The sequence below is a fragment of the Mesoplodon mirus genome (genome assembly GCF_964341445.2).
Source record: "Mesoplodon mirus genome assembly, chromosome: 3".
NCBI lineage: Eukaryota > Metazoa > Chordata > Mammalia > Artiodactyla > Ziphiidae > Mesoplodon > Mesoplodon mirus.
The window spans coordinates 144613350-144629169 of NC_138978.1; the positions used below are offsets into that span (position 1 = coordinate 144613350).

At 35.3% G+C, this 15820-nt stretch overlaps 1 protein-coding gene across 6 annotated transcripts in view; it reads right to left on the reverse strand.

The window, feature by feature from the left end:
* The window catches only part of RCOR3 (REST corepressor 3), a 50727-nt gene that overhangs the window by 23709 nt on the left and 11198 nt on the right, over positions 1-15820 (reverse strand). For all 6 annotated transcript variants that reach the window (XR_014293562.1, XM_082616006.1, XM_082616004.1 and 3 more), the window contains 5 exons: positions 15249-15301; positions 13440-13601; positions 12362-12486; positions 11520-11598; positions 1569-1787 (listed from right to left, as the gene is read on the reverse strand). Coding sequence is in view for 5 of the 6 variants with exons in the window: in XM_082616006.1 (XP_082472132.1) it covers positions 1569-1787; positions 11520-11598; positions 12362-12486; positions 13440-13601; positions 15249-15301 (638 nt within the window). In the remaining variant the exon portion in view is untranslated. The remainder of the gene's footprint in view (positions 1-1568; positions 1788-11519; positions 11599-12361; positions 12487-13439; positions 13602-15248; positions 15302-15820) is intronic.

Sequence of the window (15820 nt, forward strand, 5' to 3'; positions counted from 1 at the left end):
TGTTATACCTCTTTTAAATCCTTCAGTGGTTTCCTAACTCATGATGAATTTTCAATTTCTTAACATGACCTTCCTATAAATTCCTGTCTAGCTCTGCTGTAACCTGCTAAAGGCAAGTAGAAATTAATGAAGAGCTTTAAGATGAGTCATCTGGATTATACCAGAATTTTAAAAGGATAACACTGATAACAATGTGTAACATAGAGCTGAAGAGAGATGGACAGCAAGGAGAATCAACAAGACAGGGATTGTCAGATAAGAGGTGATAAGGGCCTGAACTAGGGTAGTAGGGATGAGATTAAAAATAAGGGGATTGGGCTTCCCTGGTGGCTCAGTGGTTGAGAGTCCGCCTGCCAATGCAGGGGACGCAGGTTCATGCCCTGGTCCTGCCCCGGTCCGGGAAGATCCCACATGCCGCGGAGCGGCTGGGCCCGTGAGCCATGGCCGCTGAGCCTTCGTGTCCGGAGCCTGTGCTCCGCAACGGGAGAGGCAACAACAGTGAGAGGCCCGCATATCACAAAAAAAAAAAAAAAAAAAAGGGGATTGATTTAAAGGAAATTTCAGAGATGAAACTCACATAACTTACCACTTATGTTTGTGTGTGTTGGGGGAGTGATAAAGGCAAGGGATGAGTCAAAGATGATTCAGATGTTTCAACAGACAAGGAACACAGAAAGAAATCTGATGAGATGTCTAGCTCATAGCTGGAGATGTAGCTATAGAGCTTGGGAGAAAAGCCACAGCTTGAGAAGTAGACTCAGAAGTCACTGGCAAATAGTGTAAGGCTGGTTAATTTAGAGCAAGAAAGTACAGACTTAGAAGAGTACCTAAAACAACAAGAGAAACAAACAAATAAATAAATAAAGGAAAACATGACTGAGAAAGACCGGAGACCTAATAACAACCATTAATTGTGTACATATTATGTGCAAGGCAGTAATGTTTTAAGCACTTACCATATACTATCTTGTTTGATTCCTCCCAAGCAAAAATATTATTATCCTCATTTTGAGATGGGAAAACTGAAGTTGAGAGAAGTTAAACAAGCTCCTCTATGGTTGCGCAGGAAGTAGACAGTGTAGCTAGGGTTAGAACTTAGGATCACTGACTCTAAAACCTAACTTAACCACTACCTGATTATGATAATGATACTTTTAAATAATACTGCTGCTACTACTACTTGTGATAATGATAATAATGAAGAGGGCAGCCATTATTCACTGAGCATTCAAAATGTGCCAAACACTGCTGAACAATCTACATGTATTATCTCAAATAATTCCCAACAACCTGTGAGAGAAGTATGATTATTATGCCCAATTTTATAAATAAAAAATGGAAGCTTATAGAGACTTTATTATTTCCCAACATCACAAAGCTAACAGGTAGCAATGCTGGGATTCAAATCTAGAAAGACACAGGCATCTTATAACTTGGAAACAAGGTAAATAAAAAAACAAAACTTATGTAAATGGGTGGCTGAGAAAATCTGCAAAAAAAACTTGTTTACTGAGATAAAAGTATATAAGCAAAATAGAATCATCAAAAATATGATTTTTATAAAATACCTGACGTTTTAAAGAGATCAACTCCATGTCCAGTTGCCTCAGGATGGTGTTGGCTGCATTGGGGCTACAGGAAACAGCTACCACATCTTCCTGGGTTAAATACATGCCCTTAGGTGGACGGCACTTAGAACGCTGAGAATGATGGCGGTGTTGTAAACTTTGATATTCTCTCCTCCCAAGTCCAATCTTGCTAGTTTGGACAGGTTGGTCAGTATTACCCTGGAAGAATAAAGACAGAATAATAGGTCATTTGGTTTTTACAAATGTATAAACTGAAAACAGTCTATTACTAGTAGAAGTATCTGTTACACTAAGTACACCTACAAAATACTTCTAATCAATTATATTACATACGAGTCCAAATTCACACACACACAACAACTTATCAATTAGGAGGAAATAAGCATATAACATAACGTATCTTTGACTAATCCACTCAATAAAATGTTTGGTTTCTATGCCCAGAGGACTATGAACAAATGAAAAGAAATAAGGTGGACTCTAAACTATTTCTGTTTGCTTCAAGATTTCAAGATGGGATATACTTTCCCTCAGCAATAAAGGGGAGGGGGAAGCTATAACTTATTAAGTGCAAAGTTTTAAAGAAAGTAATAAAAGGGGCAAATTAGGAATCATGACAAGTGGCAAATTAGACAACTGGTAAAAAAGAGATAACATTTCATTCTCACTTTAGAGTTGTTGAAAGAGAACTATGCCTTCTAAAAATTAAAAAGGGCACAGGATTATTTTAATCCTAACAACATTTCTAAACTCCAAGTCTATTTATCTGTGAATAAAATAAAGTTCAAATTTGCATTTTGGAAGAGGTTAGAAAAGTTCTAACAATGATCACCATGAACTCTTAGGAGGATTTCATTATTACTTGCAATATTCTTAAAGTGTGATGTAAAAATACAATGTTATTCTGTGCTTCTAAGACAGGAATCCATTAGAAACTTATGTCCATTAGGCTGAAGGCTATTTCACTGAATAGACTTAATAATCCAATTCTTTAGAAAAAGAAACTCCAAGAAAAGTCACAAAATAGTTGTATAGTGAAGTATAATCCACTTTGTTACTTAAAATTCAACTCAAAGCAACACATGACAGATTTGATGTTCAGGGAAACGCCTCCCAGTATAGCACTTCTAAAATTGCTAGATCAAGTATTTTTTTAAAAAATAAATTTATTTATTTTTGGCTGCATTGGGTTATCATTGTGTGAGGGCTTTCTCTAGTTGCGGTGAACGGGGGCTACTCTTTGTTGCAGTGCATGGGCTTCTCATTGTGGTGGCTTCTCTTGTTATGGAACACGGGCTCTAGGCACGAGGGCTTCAGTAGTTGTGGTGCACGGGCTCAGTACTTATGGCTCATGGGCTCTAGAGCACAGGCTCAGCCATTGTGGCGTATGGGCTTAGTTGCTCCGTGGCATGTGGGATCTTCCTGGACCAGGGCTCGAACCCATGTCCCCTGCATTGGCAGGTGGATATTTAACCACTGTGTCACCAGGGAAGTCTCTAGATCAAATATATTTTTAAAATCTTTTAAATTCATTTCTGAGCTGGCAGAGAGGTGAGGAAATCCCTCAGAGACCAGAAATGATGAGAAAGCAGGAAAACAGAGGGATAAGCAAGGAGGCAGGAGCTGACATTTGCCTAGGCTTCAATGGACAACAGGTGCAGGGCACAGGAGTTAAAGCCAGAACTCTGGAAGGGGACTCTATCATTGTGCAAAGTAGGAAAAGTGCCCCTGCCCTGCAGAGGGAGAAGATGATTAAAGAAAGTCATGCCTACTTCATCTTTGGCCGAAAGGAAAGGAAAGAAACCAAAAAGTCTTCCCTAAGAACCCCTAACCACAGGCCTATATTCAGGCAGCTTTGGGGACTAAATTTACAGGAACTGTCTGGCCTGAAAAACCCCAAATCGAAAATTTACTTTGAAGTGTCTCAGGTTGGTAGGGCCTTCAGACAGTTAGCAGAAGTAAAGGCAAACTATCCTCAGAAGAATGCACTGTAAAACCAGGTCTCAAAAACTTTCAACAAATATGTTCCAAAGAAAATGAGCTCACAACCACAAACTGCCAAACAAGCCTCATGAGTGAAACACAGCAGAAAGCAAACAATAGAATTATATCCGCAAAGATGACAAATATTACAATTACTAGGTAAAGATAATACAAAAATGTGTTATATGTGTATAAAGAAATAAAAGAACTGAAAATATGGAATATTCTTATAAGAAATGAGTCTATCAAAACTGACCAACCAAATAGAACATCTAGAAATAAAAACTATTATAAATAAGATTAGAAACTCAATGGATGGGTTACTTAGCCGATCAGACAGAGCTCAAAAGAAAATTAGTGACTTCAAATGCACATATGAGAAAAATGCCCGAAACATAGTACAGAAGTATGGAAAGACAAAAGGATGGAAAATATGAGTGGTTAAGAGACATGTGAAAAGTCCATTACATTTCTAAAAAGAATTCCCAAAAGAAAGAATAGAGAGAATGAGGGAGAATCTATATTCAAAGAGACAACAAATGAAAATTTTACAGAACTTAAGACAGGATTCAGAAAGTACAAATGAATCTGAAGCAAGTTTCAAAAAAGAAATCCATAACCAGATACATTAAAATGAAACTACAGAACACTAAAGACAAAGAAGAGATCATAAAAGCAGACAAAGAGAAAAGCTAAATTACCTCCAAAGGAATGGTAACTAGCCTGACAGCAGACTTCTCTAAAGCAATGACAGAAATCAGAAAGCAGTAGAATAATATCTTCAAATAATATCCGTCAACCTAGAAGTCTAACCCCAGCAAAACTAAGTGTTCAAGAAAAAGGAAGGACATTTTGGACATTCCAAAACTGACTGTGTTTATAATCAATAGACTCTCATTAAATTAACCTGTAAAAGATACACTTAAGAAAAAAGAAAAATTATTTTCAAAGAAAGTTCTAAGATTCAAGAAAGAATGATAAGCAAAATTAATTTTAAGCATGTGGGTAAATCTAAACTAACCCCGACTATGTGTTTAATATGAGATACTTTAAAAAATAAGATGTAACTAAAACTTGGCAAAAATAGCATATAAACCAAGAGGATAGTGGTTGAAGTCAAAGCAGCCTAAGGGTCTTATATTAATCAGAATCCCATTAAAAACACCAATATTAGGCTTTAAGTTAAATATGCAGGATAAAATTTCCAGAATACACAGTAAGAATAGAAATATAGAAACATTCCAAACTAGTAGACAGTTAAAAAAAAAACAAAATCAAACAAGAGATGGATTCTTAATCCAAAAAGAAGGCCATAAAGGAGGGGAAAGAAAACCAGAAAAAGCAAGTCAAATAGAAGGTAAAAATAAGAAAGAACAAAAATACAAATATCAATGATCATGACTGGTATATAGGAGCTAAACTCTCTAGATAAAATATAAAATCCAACCTATATGCTCCTGTAAGACACATACTTAAAATGTGAGGACATAGAAATGTTGAAATTAAGCAATAAAGATATACCAGGCAAACACTTAACAAAAGAAAGGTGATAGAGTTATATCAGACAAAATAATCTTGAAAAGTAGAAGACATCAAAAGAGATGAAAGGATCATTACATATTGATAAAAGGTTCAATTCAACAAGATAAAACAATTTCTATACACCTAATAACAATAGCTTCAAAATATAAAAAGTATTATTTCTCAATAATCCATCAGATAAGCACGTAAACACCAACTGAAACAACCCTAGCAAGTAGGCAAGCAGTAACAGAATATTGATTTCAAGCATATAACTGACAAGCTTCAATTAAGACACATAAAAAACCTGTAACCAATAATTAGAGTATGTATTACTCTCAAGCACACATGGAAAAACATTTATGAAAATTCGACATTCTAGACTTGGAGGTTTTAAAACATATCCTCAAATTCCTCAACATTCCAACCATTGAGAAGTGGGACTCTCTCCCATTCTCCTTGATTCTGGACCAACTTTAGTAATTCACTTATAACCAACAGAATGCAGTAGATTTGGGGATGATTACTTTGGAGGAAACCAGCCATGGTCAGAAACCAAATTACTAAGGGACCACCAGGCTAGAGAGGAATGCTAGCTAACAGCTAGTATATCAATTACCAGTCATGTGAACAAGTCAAAAACCTTTAATAACATCCTACTTGATGTTGAAACACAAAAATCATTCCCTCTAAAGTCAGGAATAAGATAAAAATATTTGCTATCATAACTTCATTCAACATTATACTGGTGATTCTAACCAGTTCAGTAAGGGAAGAAATAAAAGGTATTGTAAGGACTGAAAAGAAATAAAACTGCTATTATTTTCAGATAATATAAACCTCTATATAGGAAATGCAAACTAATCTATAAACAATTAAAGATTTCATTTCTCTCCAGTTTATATGTAGATTCAACGGAACATCAAGTAGCACTTTCCTACTTTGAAGTTTGAGAGCAAAAGTCCAAAAATAGCCAAGGACTTTCACTTTTAGAAGCACTACCAAGTAATGGGACTCATTCTAGCAGCTATCAAGACTTATTATAAAGTTATAGTAATTAAGACATTGTGTGACTGACAAGGGATATATAACTGACAAGAGAAGCAGACTAGAGAGCCATACATATATAGAAACCTCATCTATGATGAAGCTGACATGGCAGACCAGTTGAAAGAAATGAACTCACTTCCATATTAGAAAACAAATAAATAAAAATGGGTCTCTATCTCACAACATAAACAAAACCTAATTACTGAAAGATCAAGGACTTAAGTGTAAAAAACAAAACTTTAAAACTTAAAAATTTTATACATTGTCTTTAAGGACAAAAACAAACCAATAGATAAAAAACAAACACAAATAAGCATTAAAAAAAGACACAATAATAGACAACAAACAGATGGAAAAATAATCAGCCTCATTAGTAATCTCATGAATGAATTGAGAACACAATGAGATACCATTTCAGGTTATCAGATTTCTAACATCTTGAAAGTCTTACCACATAAAGTATTGGCAAGGAAGTGGATAATGAGTACTCTCATAGCCCAACAGAAGTGCATCAAATGTAGAAAATGATTTGCCATTACCTAGGAAAGTTAAACATGGTTATACCCTAAAATAGAGTAACTCCACTCCAAACAATCCTAGGGTATTATTACTCACTAAGTCACTGCTGGCATTTTGGTGGAACAATCTGTGCTGTGCATTTCAGGAGAGCTGGCATCCCTTTCCCGTTATATGCCAGTGGTGCCCATCAACCAAAAACACGTCCATAATTTTTAAATGCCCTTTCTGTGAGTAATACTAAACCTAGCTGAGAACCGCTGTCCCAAAGGAACTCTTATATATATGTATCCAGGATATGTTCTTATCAGTATTGTTCATAATAATAAAAAGCTAGAAATGATGTCCATTAATTAGAGAGTGGTTAAGTTGTAGCATATGCATACAACAGAACACTGTAATACAGCAATGAAAATGAACTGCAAAAACATGTTGGACAGCAACAAAAAAATGCAGGTAGCTGAACACATACAATATGATACCATTTAAATCAAGTCTGAAATGTACAAAACTAAATGTGAGTTGCTCAGAGATACATAACTTTGTGATAAAACTATAAAAAAGGGAGTGAATAATTGATAAATTTCAGGATAGAGGTTCCCACTGGAAAGAAGGGAGGGGTGCAATAAAGAAAACATACACAAAGGACTTCTGTTTCTTGAGCTCAGTCATGGACACACTGGTGTTTGTTTTATTATTATTCTTTAAATTGTACACAGTCTATGGTATGTATAGTTCATAATTTTTAAAAGTTAAAAACCTTTCCATATAATGTGTCAACAACATGCAGAAGCAGCTATAAATATGTGTGTTAAAGGTAATGATGTAGTATCATTCCCTGAGTGGTGGCCCTATCATCTGTGAAAGAACAGAGAAATGAATGAAGCTGCTGACAAACAGTGCCAGCCTTGGACCACAACCTTGCAGTATGTTTTTAACACTTTTTAACTTTTACTCCCCTCACTATATTTGCTAACAGGATGAGATCACAGGCAAACAAAAGACCAAATGTGTAAGTACCATCTCGCATAGTTGGAAAAAACAGTATTCCACATACATACATTTCCTTCATAACTAAACCCAAATCCCTTATCTCTCATATTTGCACAGTAATTAAGAATTCATAACATATATTCTCATCTGTTAAAATAAATTTGACTGAAAGCCTACTATCTACCAGGCCCTGTAGTTAAGACACAATTCTTGCTCTTTAAGAGCTTACCACCCAGGGATAGGTAGGCAGGTGAGGGGAAACCAGATGTAAACAAGTACCACTTAGCTCACTGAGTACTGCAATGGATTTAAAGAAAACTAAGGCGGTGGTCAATTCAACATAAGGCACAGGAGAGTTCATAGACGAGCTATATGTTGCAGAGTTATGAGGAATTTGCCTGGCAGATTTGAGAAGAAAGGGAATTCTAGAAAAAAAATTGGCCAACAAAGAACAAAGGCTGGGGGAACTAAAACACCTACCTGAAACTCTCTTAGTAATATGAAATAAGTGGGGTGGGGCAGGGAATGCCTAACTAGAAAGACTGTTTTATCCTATGGACAAAGCCATGGAAGGGTTGCAAACAGTAAATTTGGTTTTAAAAAGATTGCTTTGGCAGCAGGGTGAAGAATGGACTTGGAAGGTGTGGTGCAGTCTGGAGGCATGGAGATAAGGTAAATTAAGATAAGATAGAAAATGTCAGTAATTCAGAGAAGAGATGAAAACCTAAAAATAAGGCAGTCACCTAGAAGACCAAAGAGAAAAGAACAAAATTTAGTTACTTGAGAGAGAGAATTAAAAACGGTAATGACATAATGAACAGAGTAATTGAGAAAAAAAAGTCACTAAAACTGAGACACAATGGTTAAAAAGGTAGACAGGAATCAGAGAATGGTGTTAGAAAACTCAAAAAGAGATATTCAGAAGAAGGGAGGGGTCAATAACTTGAAACAATACAGGAAGCACAAGGAGAGTACACTGAGAAACCAGTCCTTGGATGTGGCAGTTAGGAGGTCACTGCTGACCTATCAGCAGTTTCAGTGAAGTAAAGGGACAGAAGTCTGACTGAAGCAAACTCGAGTGAAGTAATGCTAAGGAGGATAATTCTTTCTAGACTGGTTGAGAGATAGTCATGCTTTTAAACGAAAGACTGGAGCTTACTTCTGGGCTGCAATGAAAAGGTTGAAAGTATGGCAAACAGAAGGTCCTAGAGGCAATATGAAGGGATAAGATAGGTCAAACAAGCAGTGAAATTATACAGAACAAGGGGAGGGACCTATCTTGAGAGAGAGGCATTCAGCTCAGACTGTTCATTCAGTAATTTCATATTACTGGATTTGTGACATTTAAAAAATCTGATCCTGGGCTTCCCTGTGGCGCAGTGGTTGGGAGTCCGCCTGCCGATGCAGGGGACATGGGTTTGTGTCCCGGTCCGGGAGGCTCCCACATGCCGCGGAGTGGCTGGGCCCGTGAGCCACGGCCGCTGAGCCTGCGCATCCAGAGCCTGTGCTCCGCAACAGGAGAGGCCACAACAGTGAGAGGCCCCCGTACCGCAAAAAAAAAAAAAAAAAAAAAAAAAATCTCATCCTATCAAGTACCAGCAAGGAAGTGGACAATGAGTACTATGTAAAGTGCTAGGGGATACTAGATGTTCCAGTGTTACTGAGGCCCTGACTTCAAAGAGTTCACAGCTTAGTGGGCAAAATACAATAATTTTAATGTAACATTCTAAGTGTAAATATACTCAGATAAAAAGGGTAGTATGGTAGCACAGAGGTTAGGGGAAGGGCTGGAATTTAAGGGTGTTCCTGCTTGATATTTTCTCCATGAAGTAGAAAGTGAAGTTATCTGCTAAGTTTTTTTAGGGGAGTGGAGAGGTGGTAGGTGATGTGTAGAAAAGGATGAATGTTCAAACAGTTGCTTACATAATAAATTTTATTCAAGATTTATTATGTACAGGGTACTGTAATAAGTGCTTTTATACATATTACCTCTTTGATTGTCAATACAAACCTTTTAATTTTACCAATGGAAAAAACTGAAAATTACAGGTTAAAAACTGAGAGGTGCTAAGGGCTACACTGAAATTGGAAAATACTTTTTGTAAGTAGCAACAATATACATGGTCATGCAATTTTCTCCTGCTACACCAGACCAAGAATAGCAACTGATCCAGCATTGTGGGTTTATAGGGTTAGAGAAGGAATAGCAGAAGGGTGAGAGAAATGGGGAGTCAAAGATACTGGGAAGGGAGCCACTTAAGTAATTGGTCATTTGGTCTATGGTTTAGGGAAACAAGGAGACTTGGAAAAGAAATGAAGGAATCAAGGAATTTGAGAACATTTAGCAGTAGTAAGAAAATCAGTAAGATATCAAGTTACTAGTAGGATTTATTAAATTTCATTGATGAATGATGACAAGGGCCGGAATGGGCCATGGCATTGAGTTCTTTAAGAGGAGGAATGGGAGTCATATTGGATGAAGTCACATTCTCCAATTTTCAATGTTATTTTCACTATTCCACAGCTGCCAATACATCACAAGCCTTTACCCATCAACATTTGGTCTATTTTTTTACAATTATGTAATTCCTTGCCTTAATAAATGAGCATGCATATCAATTCAAAACTTTTCTCCTTAATGATTTTAAGTCATCATTATTATCATTAAATTGAGGAATATGGGTGCTCTTCTAGTTGGGGATTCTTCCATCTCTTCCTTTGATGCAGCTTTCAATTTTCACTGCTGTCAGTATACCTGGTACTAATTAATAATTTGTTATAACATGGAATAAACTAAATGTTTTCCAAGAATATTCTAAACCTAATATTGTATTATCTGAGGGTGGTTCTACTTCTTTTCTATGGATTAAAGAATAGGCATCGTGGAGAGTTCCCAGGTGGCTTGGTGGTTAGGATTTCGGGTTTTCACTGCTGTGGCCTGGGTTCAATCCCTTGTCCGGGAAGTGAGATACCACAAGCTACTTGGGGCAGCCAGAAATAAAAAATAATAATAATAAAAAAAAAGAATAGGGGCCTCCCTGGTGGCGCAGTGGTTGAGAGTCCGCCTGCCGATGCAGGGGATACGGGTTCGTGCCCCGGTCTGGGAGGATCCCATGTGCCGCGGAGCGGCTGGGCCCGTGAGCCATGGCCGCTGGGCCTGCGCATCCGGAGCCTGTGCTCCGCAACGGGAGAGGCCACAGCAGTGAGAGGCCCGCATACCGCAAAAAGAAAAAAAAAAAAAAAAAAAAAAAAAAAAAAAAGAAAAAAAAAAAAAAAGAATAGGCATGGGGACTTCCCTGGTGGCACAGTGGTTAAGAATCCGTCTGCCAATGCAGGGGACATGGGTTCAAGCCCTGGTCCGGGAAGATCCCACACACCATGGAGCAACTAAGCCCGTGCACCACATCTACTGAGCCTGTGCTCTACAGCCCTCGAGCCACAACTACTGAAGCCCATGAGCCTAGAGCCCATGCTCTGCAACAGGAGAAACCACTGCGATGAGAAGCCCGCACACCACAACGAAGAGGAGCCCCTGCTCGCCGCAACTAGAGAAAGCCTGTGCGCAGCAACAAAGACCCAATGCAGCCATAAATAAATAAATAAATAAATTTATTAAAAAAAAAAAAAGAATAGGCATCGTGGCAGGGCTTTTATACTTCGGAGTGGATGAGATAACCCCAAAATTACTTAAGTCACTGGCTAATTGGAGTTCTAGATGTTACCGTTTTTCCAAAAACCTCCAATTAACTTTGAAATTTACTACCTTTTAACCCATTATGTAAAAATGTTTTTCTTAATATGAAGTACTATTCGTTTTTTGGAGTGGATTTGTAGAACAATTATAAGCACCCTAATGATTATCATTACCTCTTTCTTGGCTTCTTTTTTGGGATCATAATCACTATCGTTTCCATCCACTGGGTGTGTTTCTTCCACATCATCATCACTGAAAAAAACCAAAGATTAATAAACTTACTTCACTTCCTTTTATTCTATTCCAGTGCTCTCATCAAACTGCAATATACCTGGCTAATAATTTTACTAAATATTCCCCAAGAGTTGTTCTTGGGAAGACGAGCTTTTATAGTTTAGATTTCTGTAGTGTTTAGAAACATTTACCCTTTTAGGTATATAGAATCATTTAAGAAAACATTTCTAGCTAAAAAACAGAGACCCAATAGGAAAGATATTTAGAAAGAAATATCATTTGGGAAAAAGAACACATTTATTAATTTGATATAATACTTATTTTCCAACTGGAGAACTGAAATAATAAGTTATTATATCAAATTAATAAATGTGTTCCAAGGGGAGAAATGAAAAAATGAACTTTTATACTACCAGAAAGATACAGCTACAATAATGTGGACCTCAGTTACTCAGATAACTGTGGAAAGACCATGTTCCAGAGAATATATTTCTTAACATATTCTAAATATATGTATTGAATACATCAGTACTGAAAGGAAGCATTTGTGATTAGTTAAATACTACTCACATATAACTCAGTTGCAAGGTTTGCTGGCTATGATTAACAGTTCAAGAGTTGAAGAGAGTTCTTACTATTAAGATTTCTGATCACTCAGTTCTTCTCGTCAGAGTACAAACATGAATGTAAGGATAAGAAGCATTTATACTGTATTGTGATAATTGTTCTGCCTTAGGAAATACAAGCAATACCTGTAACTACATAAAGGCATTCAACCCACCTGTCACCCTGATTATGTCTATTGGCTAGTTTACGAGCCTGGCGATCCATCAAGCTTGTCCTAGATCGAGTTTTTTTCCAGGAATAGTAATATTTCACAAGGCTAGCAATTGTCTTATCTGGAAGCTTGAAAAAAAAATCATGTTAATATCAAGCAAGTTTATTCATAAACTCTGATTAACAGAATGAATAATATTTCTATTATTCTTTGATACTTAGCAAACAAAAGCATAGACAAAAAATATTTTCCCAGGTACCTTTATGAATTATAGAGCTAAAAAATGCAGCTATAGTCATAGCACCCCACCATATCTATGTCACTCACATTTCTAAATAAATATTCTTATTTATTCTGAGCAGGGAAAGGAGAGATAAAATTAAAATGATAGATGATGCAAATAGACTTAAGCTACAAAATAACGTCTTGGGTATTAAAATGACTAATGATCATGCACTGCTTTCTCATACTGGCAAACAAGGACACACACTTCCAATTAAAAATGTTCTCTTTGATTATGGAAGACACTTAGATATATTTGCAAACATTATTTAATTTCCACTCATTCAAGTTAAAAGAGTTTAATGTAGCAACTTCTCAGATTTATATTATTTTGACACAATACTAGAAATTTAACAACTAGAAATAGCTTTTCTTTAAACAAAAAAAAAGCAACAGCACCTGAACAATGTTGAAATAATACAGAATTTCTAAAAATTGGTTTTCATATCCAAAGGAATATAAATTTGAAAATAAAATCCTAATGTTAGAAAAATGAAACATTTAAAAATAAAAATGAAATTGTGATTTTTTTCCTGAAATGACAAACGTATTTAATAACTCTATTAAACATATACTTAAGTCATAATAAATGTTAATTTATTACAATGAAATGGCACATAATGATCATGCATTAGAATAGTAGAAAATAAGACAATGTAAAATATACTTATTTCAAAATATTTTTAAAAATTAAAATTAGATTGGAAAACTTTTTTGTATTTAATAATTAGGAAGTGTTTAACAATAGAATAAGGTTATCACTCAGGTATGAATCACAGTAAGAGCAAAATTACCATACCATTTGCTGAATCCTGTGAAAGCTCTTCCCATGAAAACTAAAGGCTTGTTCAAATAGGACTTTATCTTCCACTGTCCACTCATCCGGAAAGGGAGTGAAATTAGGGAGATCAGCCAGGGACTTCTCAATGTTATGTTTATGCCAGAACAACATGCCAAGTGCCTTTGAAGAGAAATCATTCCCCTTTGGTTTTAATGGACTTATGTTCCATCACACTTAAGAGAGTTAAACACAAATTAGGTTAAAATCTTAAGCCTATGACTTCAACTGAAGATACACTCACAGTTTGGGGCTTTTAATCAGGGGTGCCCAGGTAGCAGACCTCATTTATTTATTTCTTTTAATCAGGGCCTCAGAACAGTAAATGTTCTTACATACCATATTTGCTGCAGAATCTAGAAAAAGTGAGCTGAGGAGAGTGGCTATAATTACTAAAGCAGGTTTGTAGGCTCATATCAAGACTTTCACTCACATTTATTCATTTGTCAATGTGTAGAGAAAAATATGCTAAAAGGAAAAATAACCTGTAAGTCAATACTTAAATGAAACTATCAATTATAACACAAAACTAGAAGTGCTCAGTCAAGACTCAGTAGAGAAATATTTATGTTTTAACCAGTTAGAAGTGTATCATGGGCTAAATACTTCTAAGAAGTAAGAGTACCTCAACTGCAACTTTAACAATATTTTACCACATATATTTTTTAATGTTCTTTATTATCATAACATACACAAAGAATTATTATGAGGCATATTAATAACTTCAATGACTTTATTACCAAATCATAGGAAAGTCTGAAATGGATAATTTCTAACAATTCAACAACTTTCCCTTCTATTGTAAGTAAGCGGTAGGTAGGTCTTTATCTTTACTATAAGGTACAGAGTATCATTTAGGGGATAAAGATTTATTTTTTAAGAAGAGATACAGCAACTTTCTAAATAGTGAGTTTTTAATTTCTGTACTTTGGTAATACTCCTTGAAAATGAACATGAAAATGAAAATATGTATAGTCACATTTTGAAGGATTAACCTTCTCAAACAAATATTAAAAAGCAAGCTGAGGCTTAAAAACAAAATACATAATCAAGGTCTTCAAAATCCACAGAACAGTTAACTACATTTAGATAAACATCTCAGTTTCACTGAAATGACTCTATTATTTAATCATGTTACTAACTATAAAGTTAGCTCTTAATAATCCAGGTTACAGAAAATTCACTTACTTTATATTAATTCTGATAAAGGTTGATTTTTTACTTAGTCGAAATGAAATTTAAGAATTTCTATTCACTTTTATTTTTCCATGTTCTCCATTCCCTTATTACTAGGGATAATGAACCATATGCCATATATATCTCCTTTTAAAGTTTTCTAGTTTTTCTTAAAGCCCTTTGTGAATGATTTCCTTCAAAATCTAAAAATCTTAAGTATTTCTTTAAATAAAAAGTTTAACTTTTAGGACTTTTAGGTTAAAAAGTCAAAGAGAATTACCTCTACTTAAAAAAATTTTCCCTTTTTCTTGAGCATCTGCTAGAGTAATTCTGAAGGCTTTCAGATACTTTAAGAACTCAAAACAGATAAGAAACAGAGGTATCGAGAGAAAAATGTTCAAGCCCTTGAGATAAATAATGTTTATAAAAGCAAAATCCTTGATGATGAAAGGTCAGACTTTGCTAGGACTTTTGTAGTATCTATAAAGTTGGTTGAACTTATGCACTTTCTTAAGACAGAAACTATCATGAGATGTTCTTTGGATTTGAAAAATACTGAGGCAAACCTTAATATTAAAATGCTTCTCTACATACCTGTTCCACATTGTAGCCATGTTTCTCCTTTGCAATTGCAATATATTCATCCACTGTAATGAAACAATGTTATATAATTAATTATTCTCATTTACTTCATTTGCCCAGGTTGACTTTTTTTTTTTTAACAAAGCAAAATTTAAAAACAATTACACTCTAGGGGTAAAAAAATAGCCAAAGTCATTTTCCATGAATTACTATAAAAAAGACTTTCACTTCTATGACCAGGATCAGAAGTTCACTTTGTTTAAAATTTTACTTAGTATGAGTTATCTCTGTGACCATACAGCATCTACTTATTAAATTCACTGACATTACTATAATTATTTTTTTATTAAAATAAAGACCAATCTGTGGTTAGCCAATAAAGCCTAATTACAGTATAAAATATTAGGTAACTTCTATTGCAGTCTTTATTTGAAGAGACAATTATTTAAGACCCCATCTCATGTTTAGAGTTTTCCCAAAGCTTTTACCTTCCCGTTTCTGATTACTGTATAAAGGATGGTTTATCTATAGTTTTGCCAGCTATACATAATAACAATTTATATATACTTCAGTATCCCTAAAAT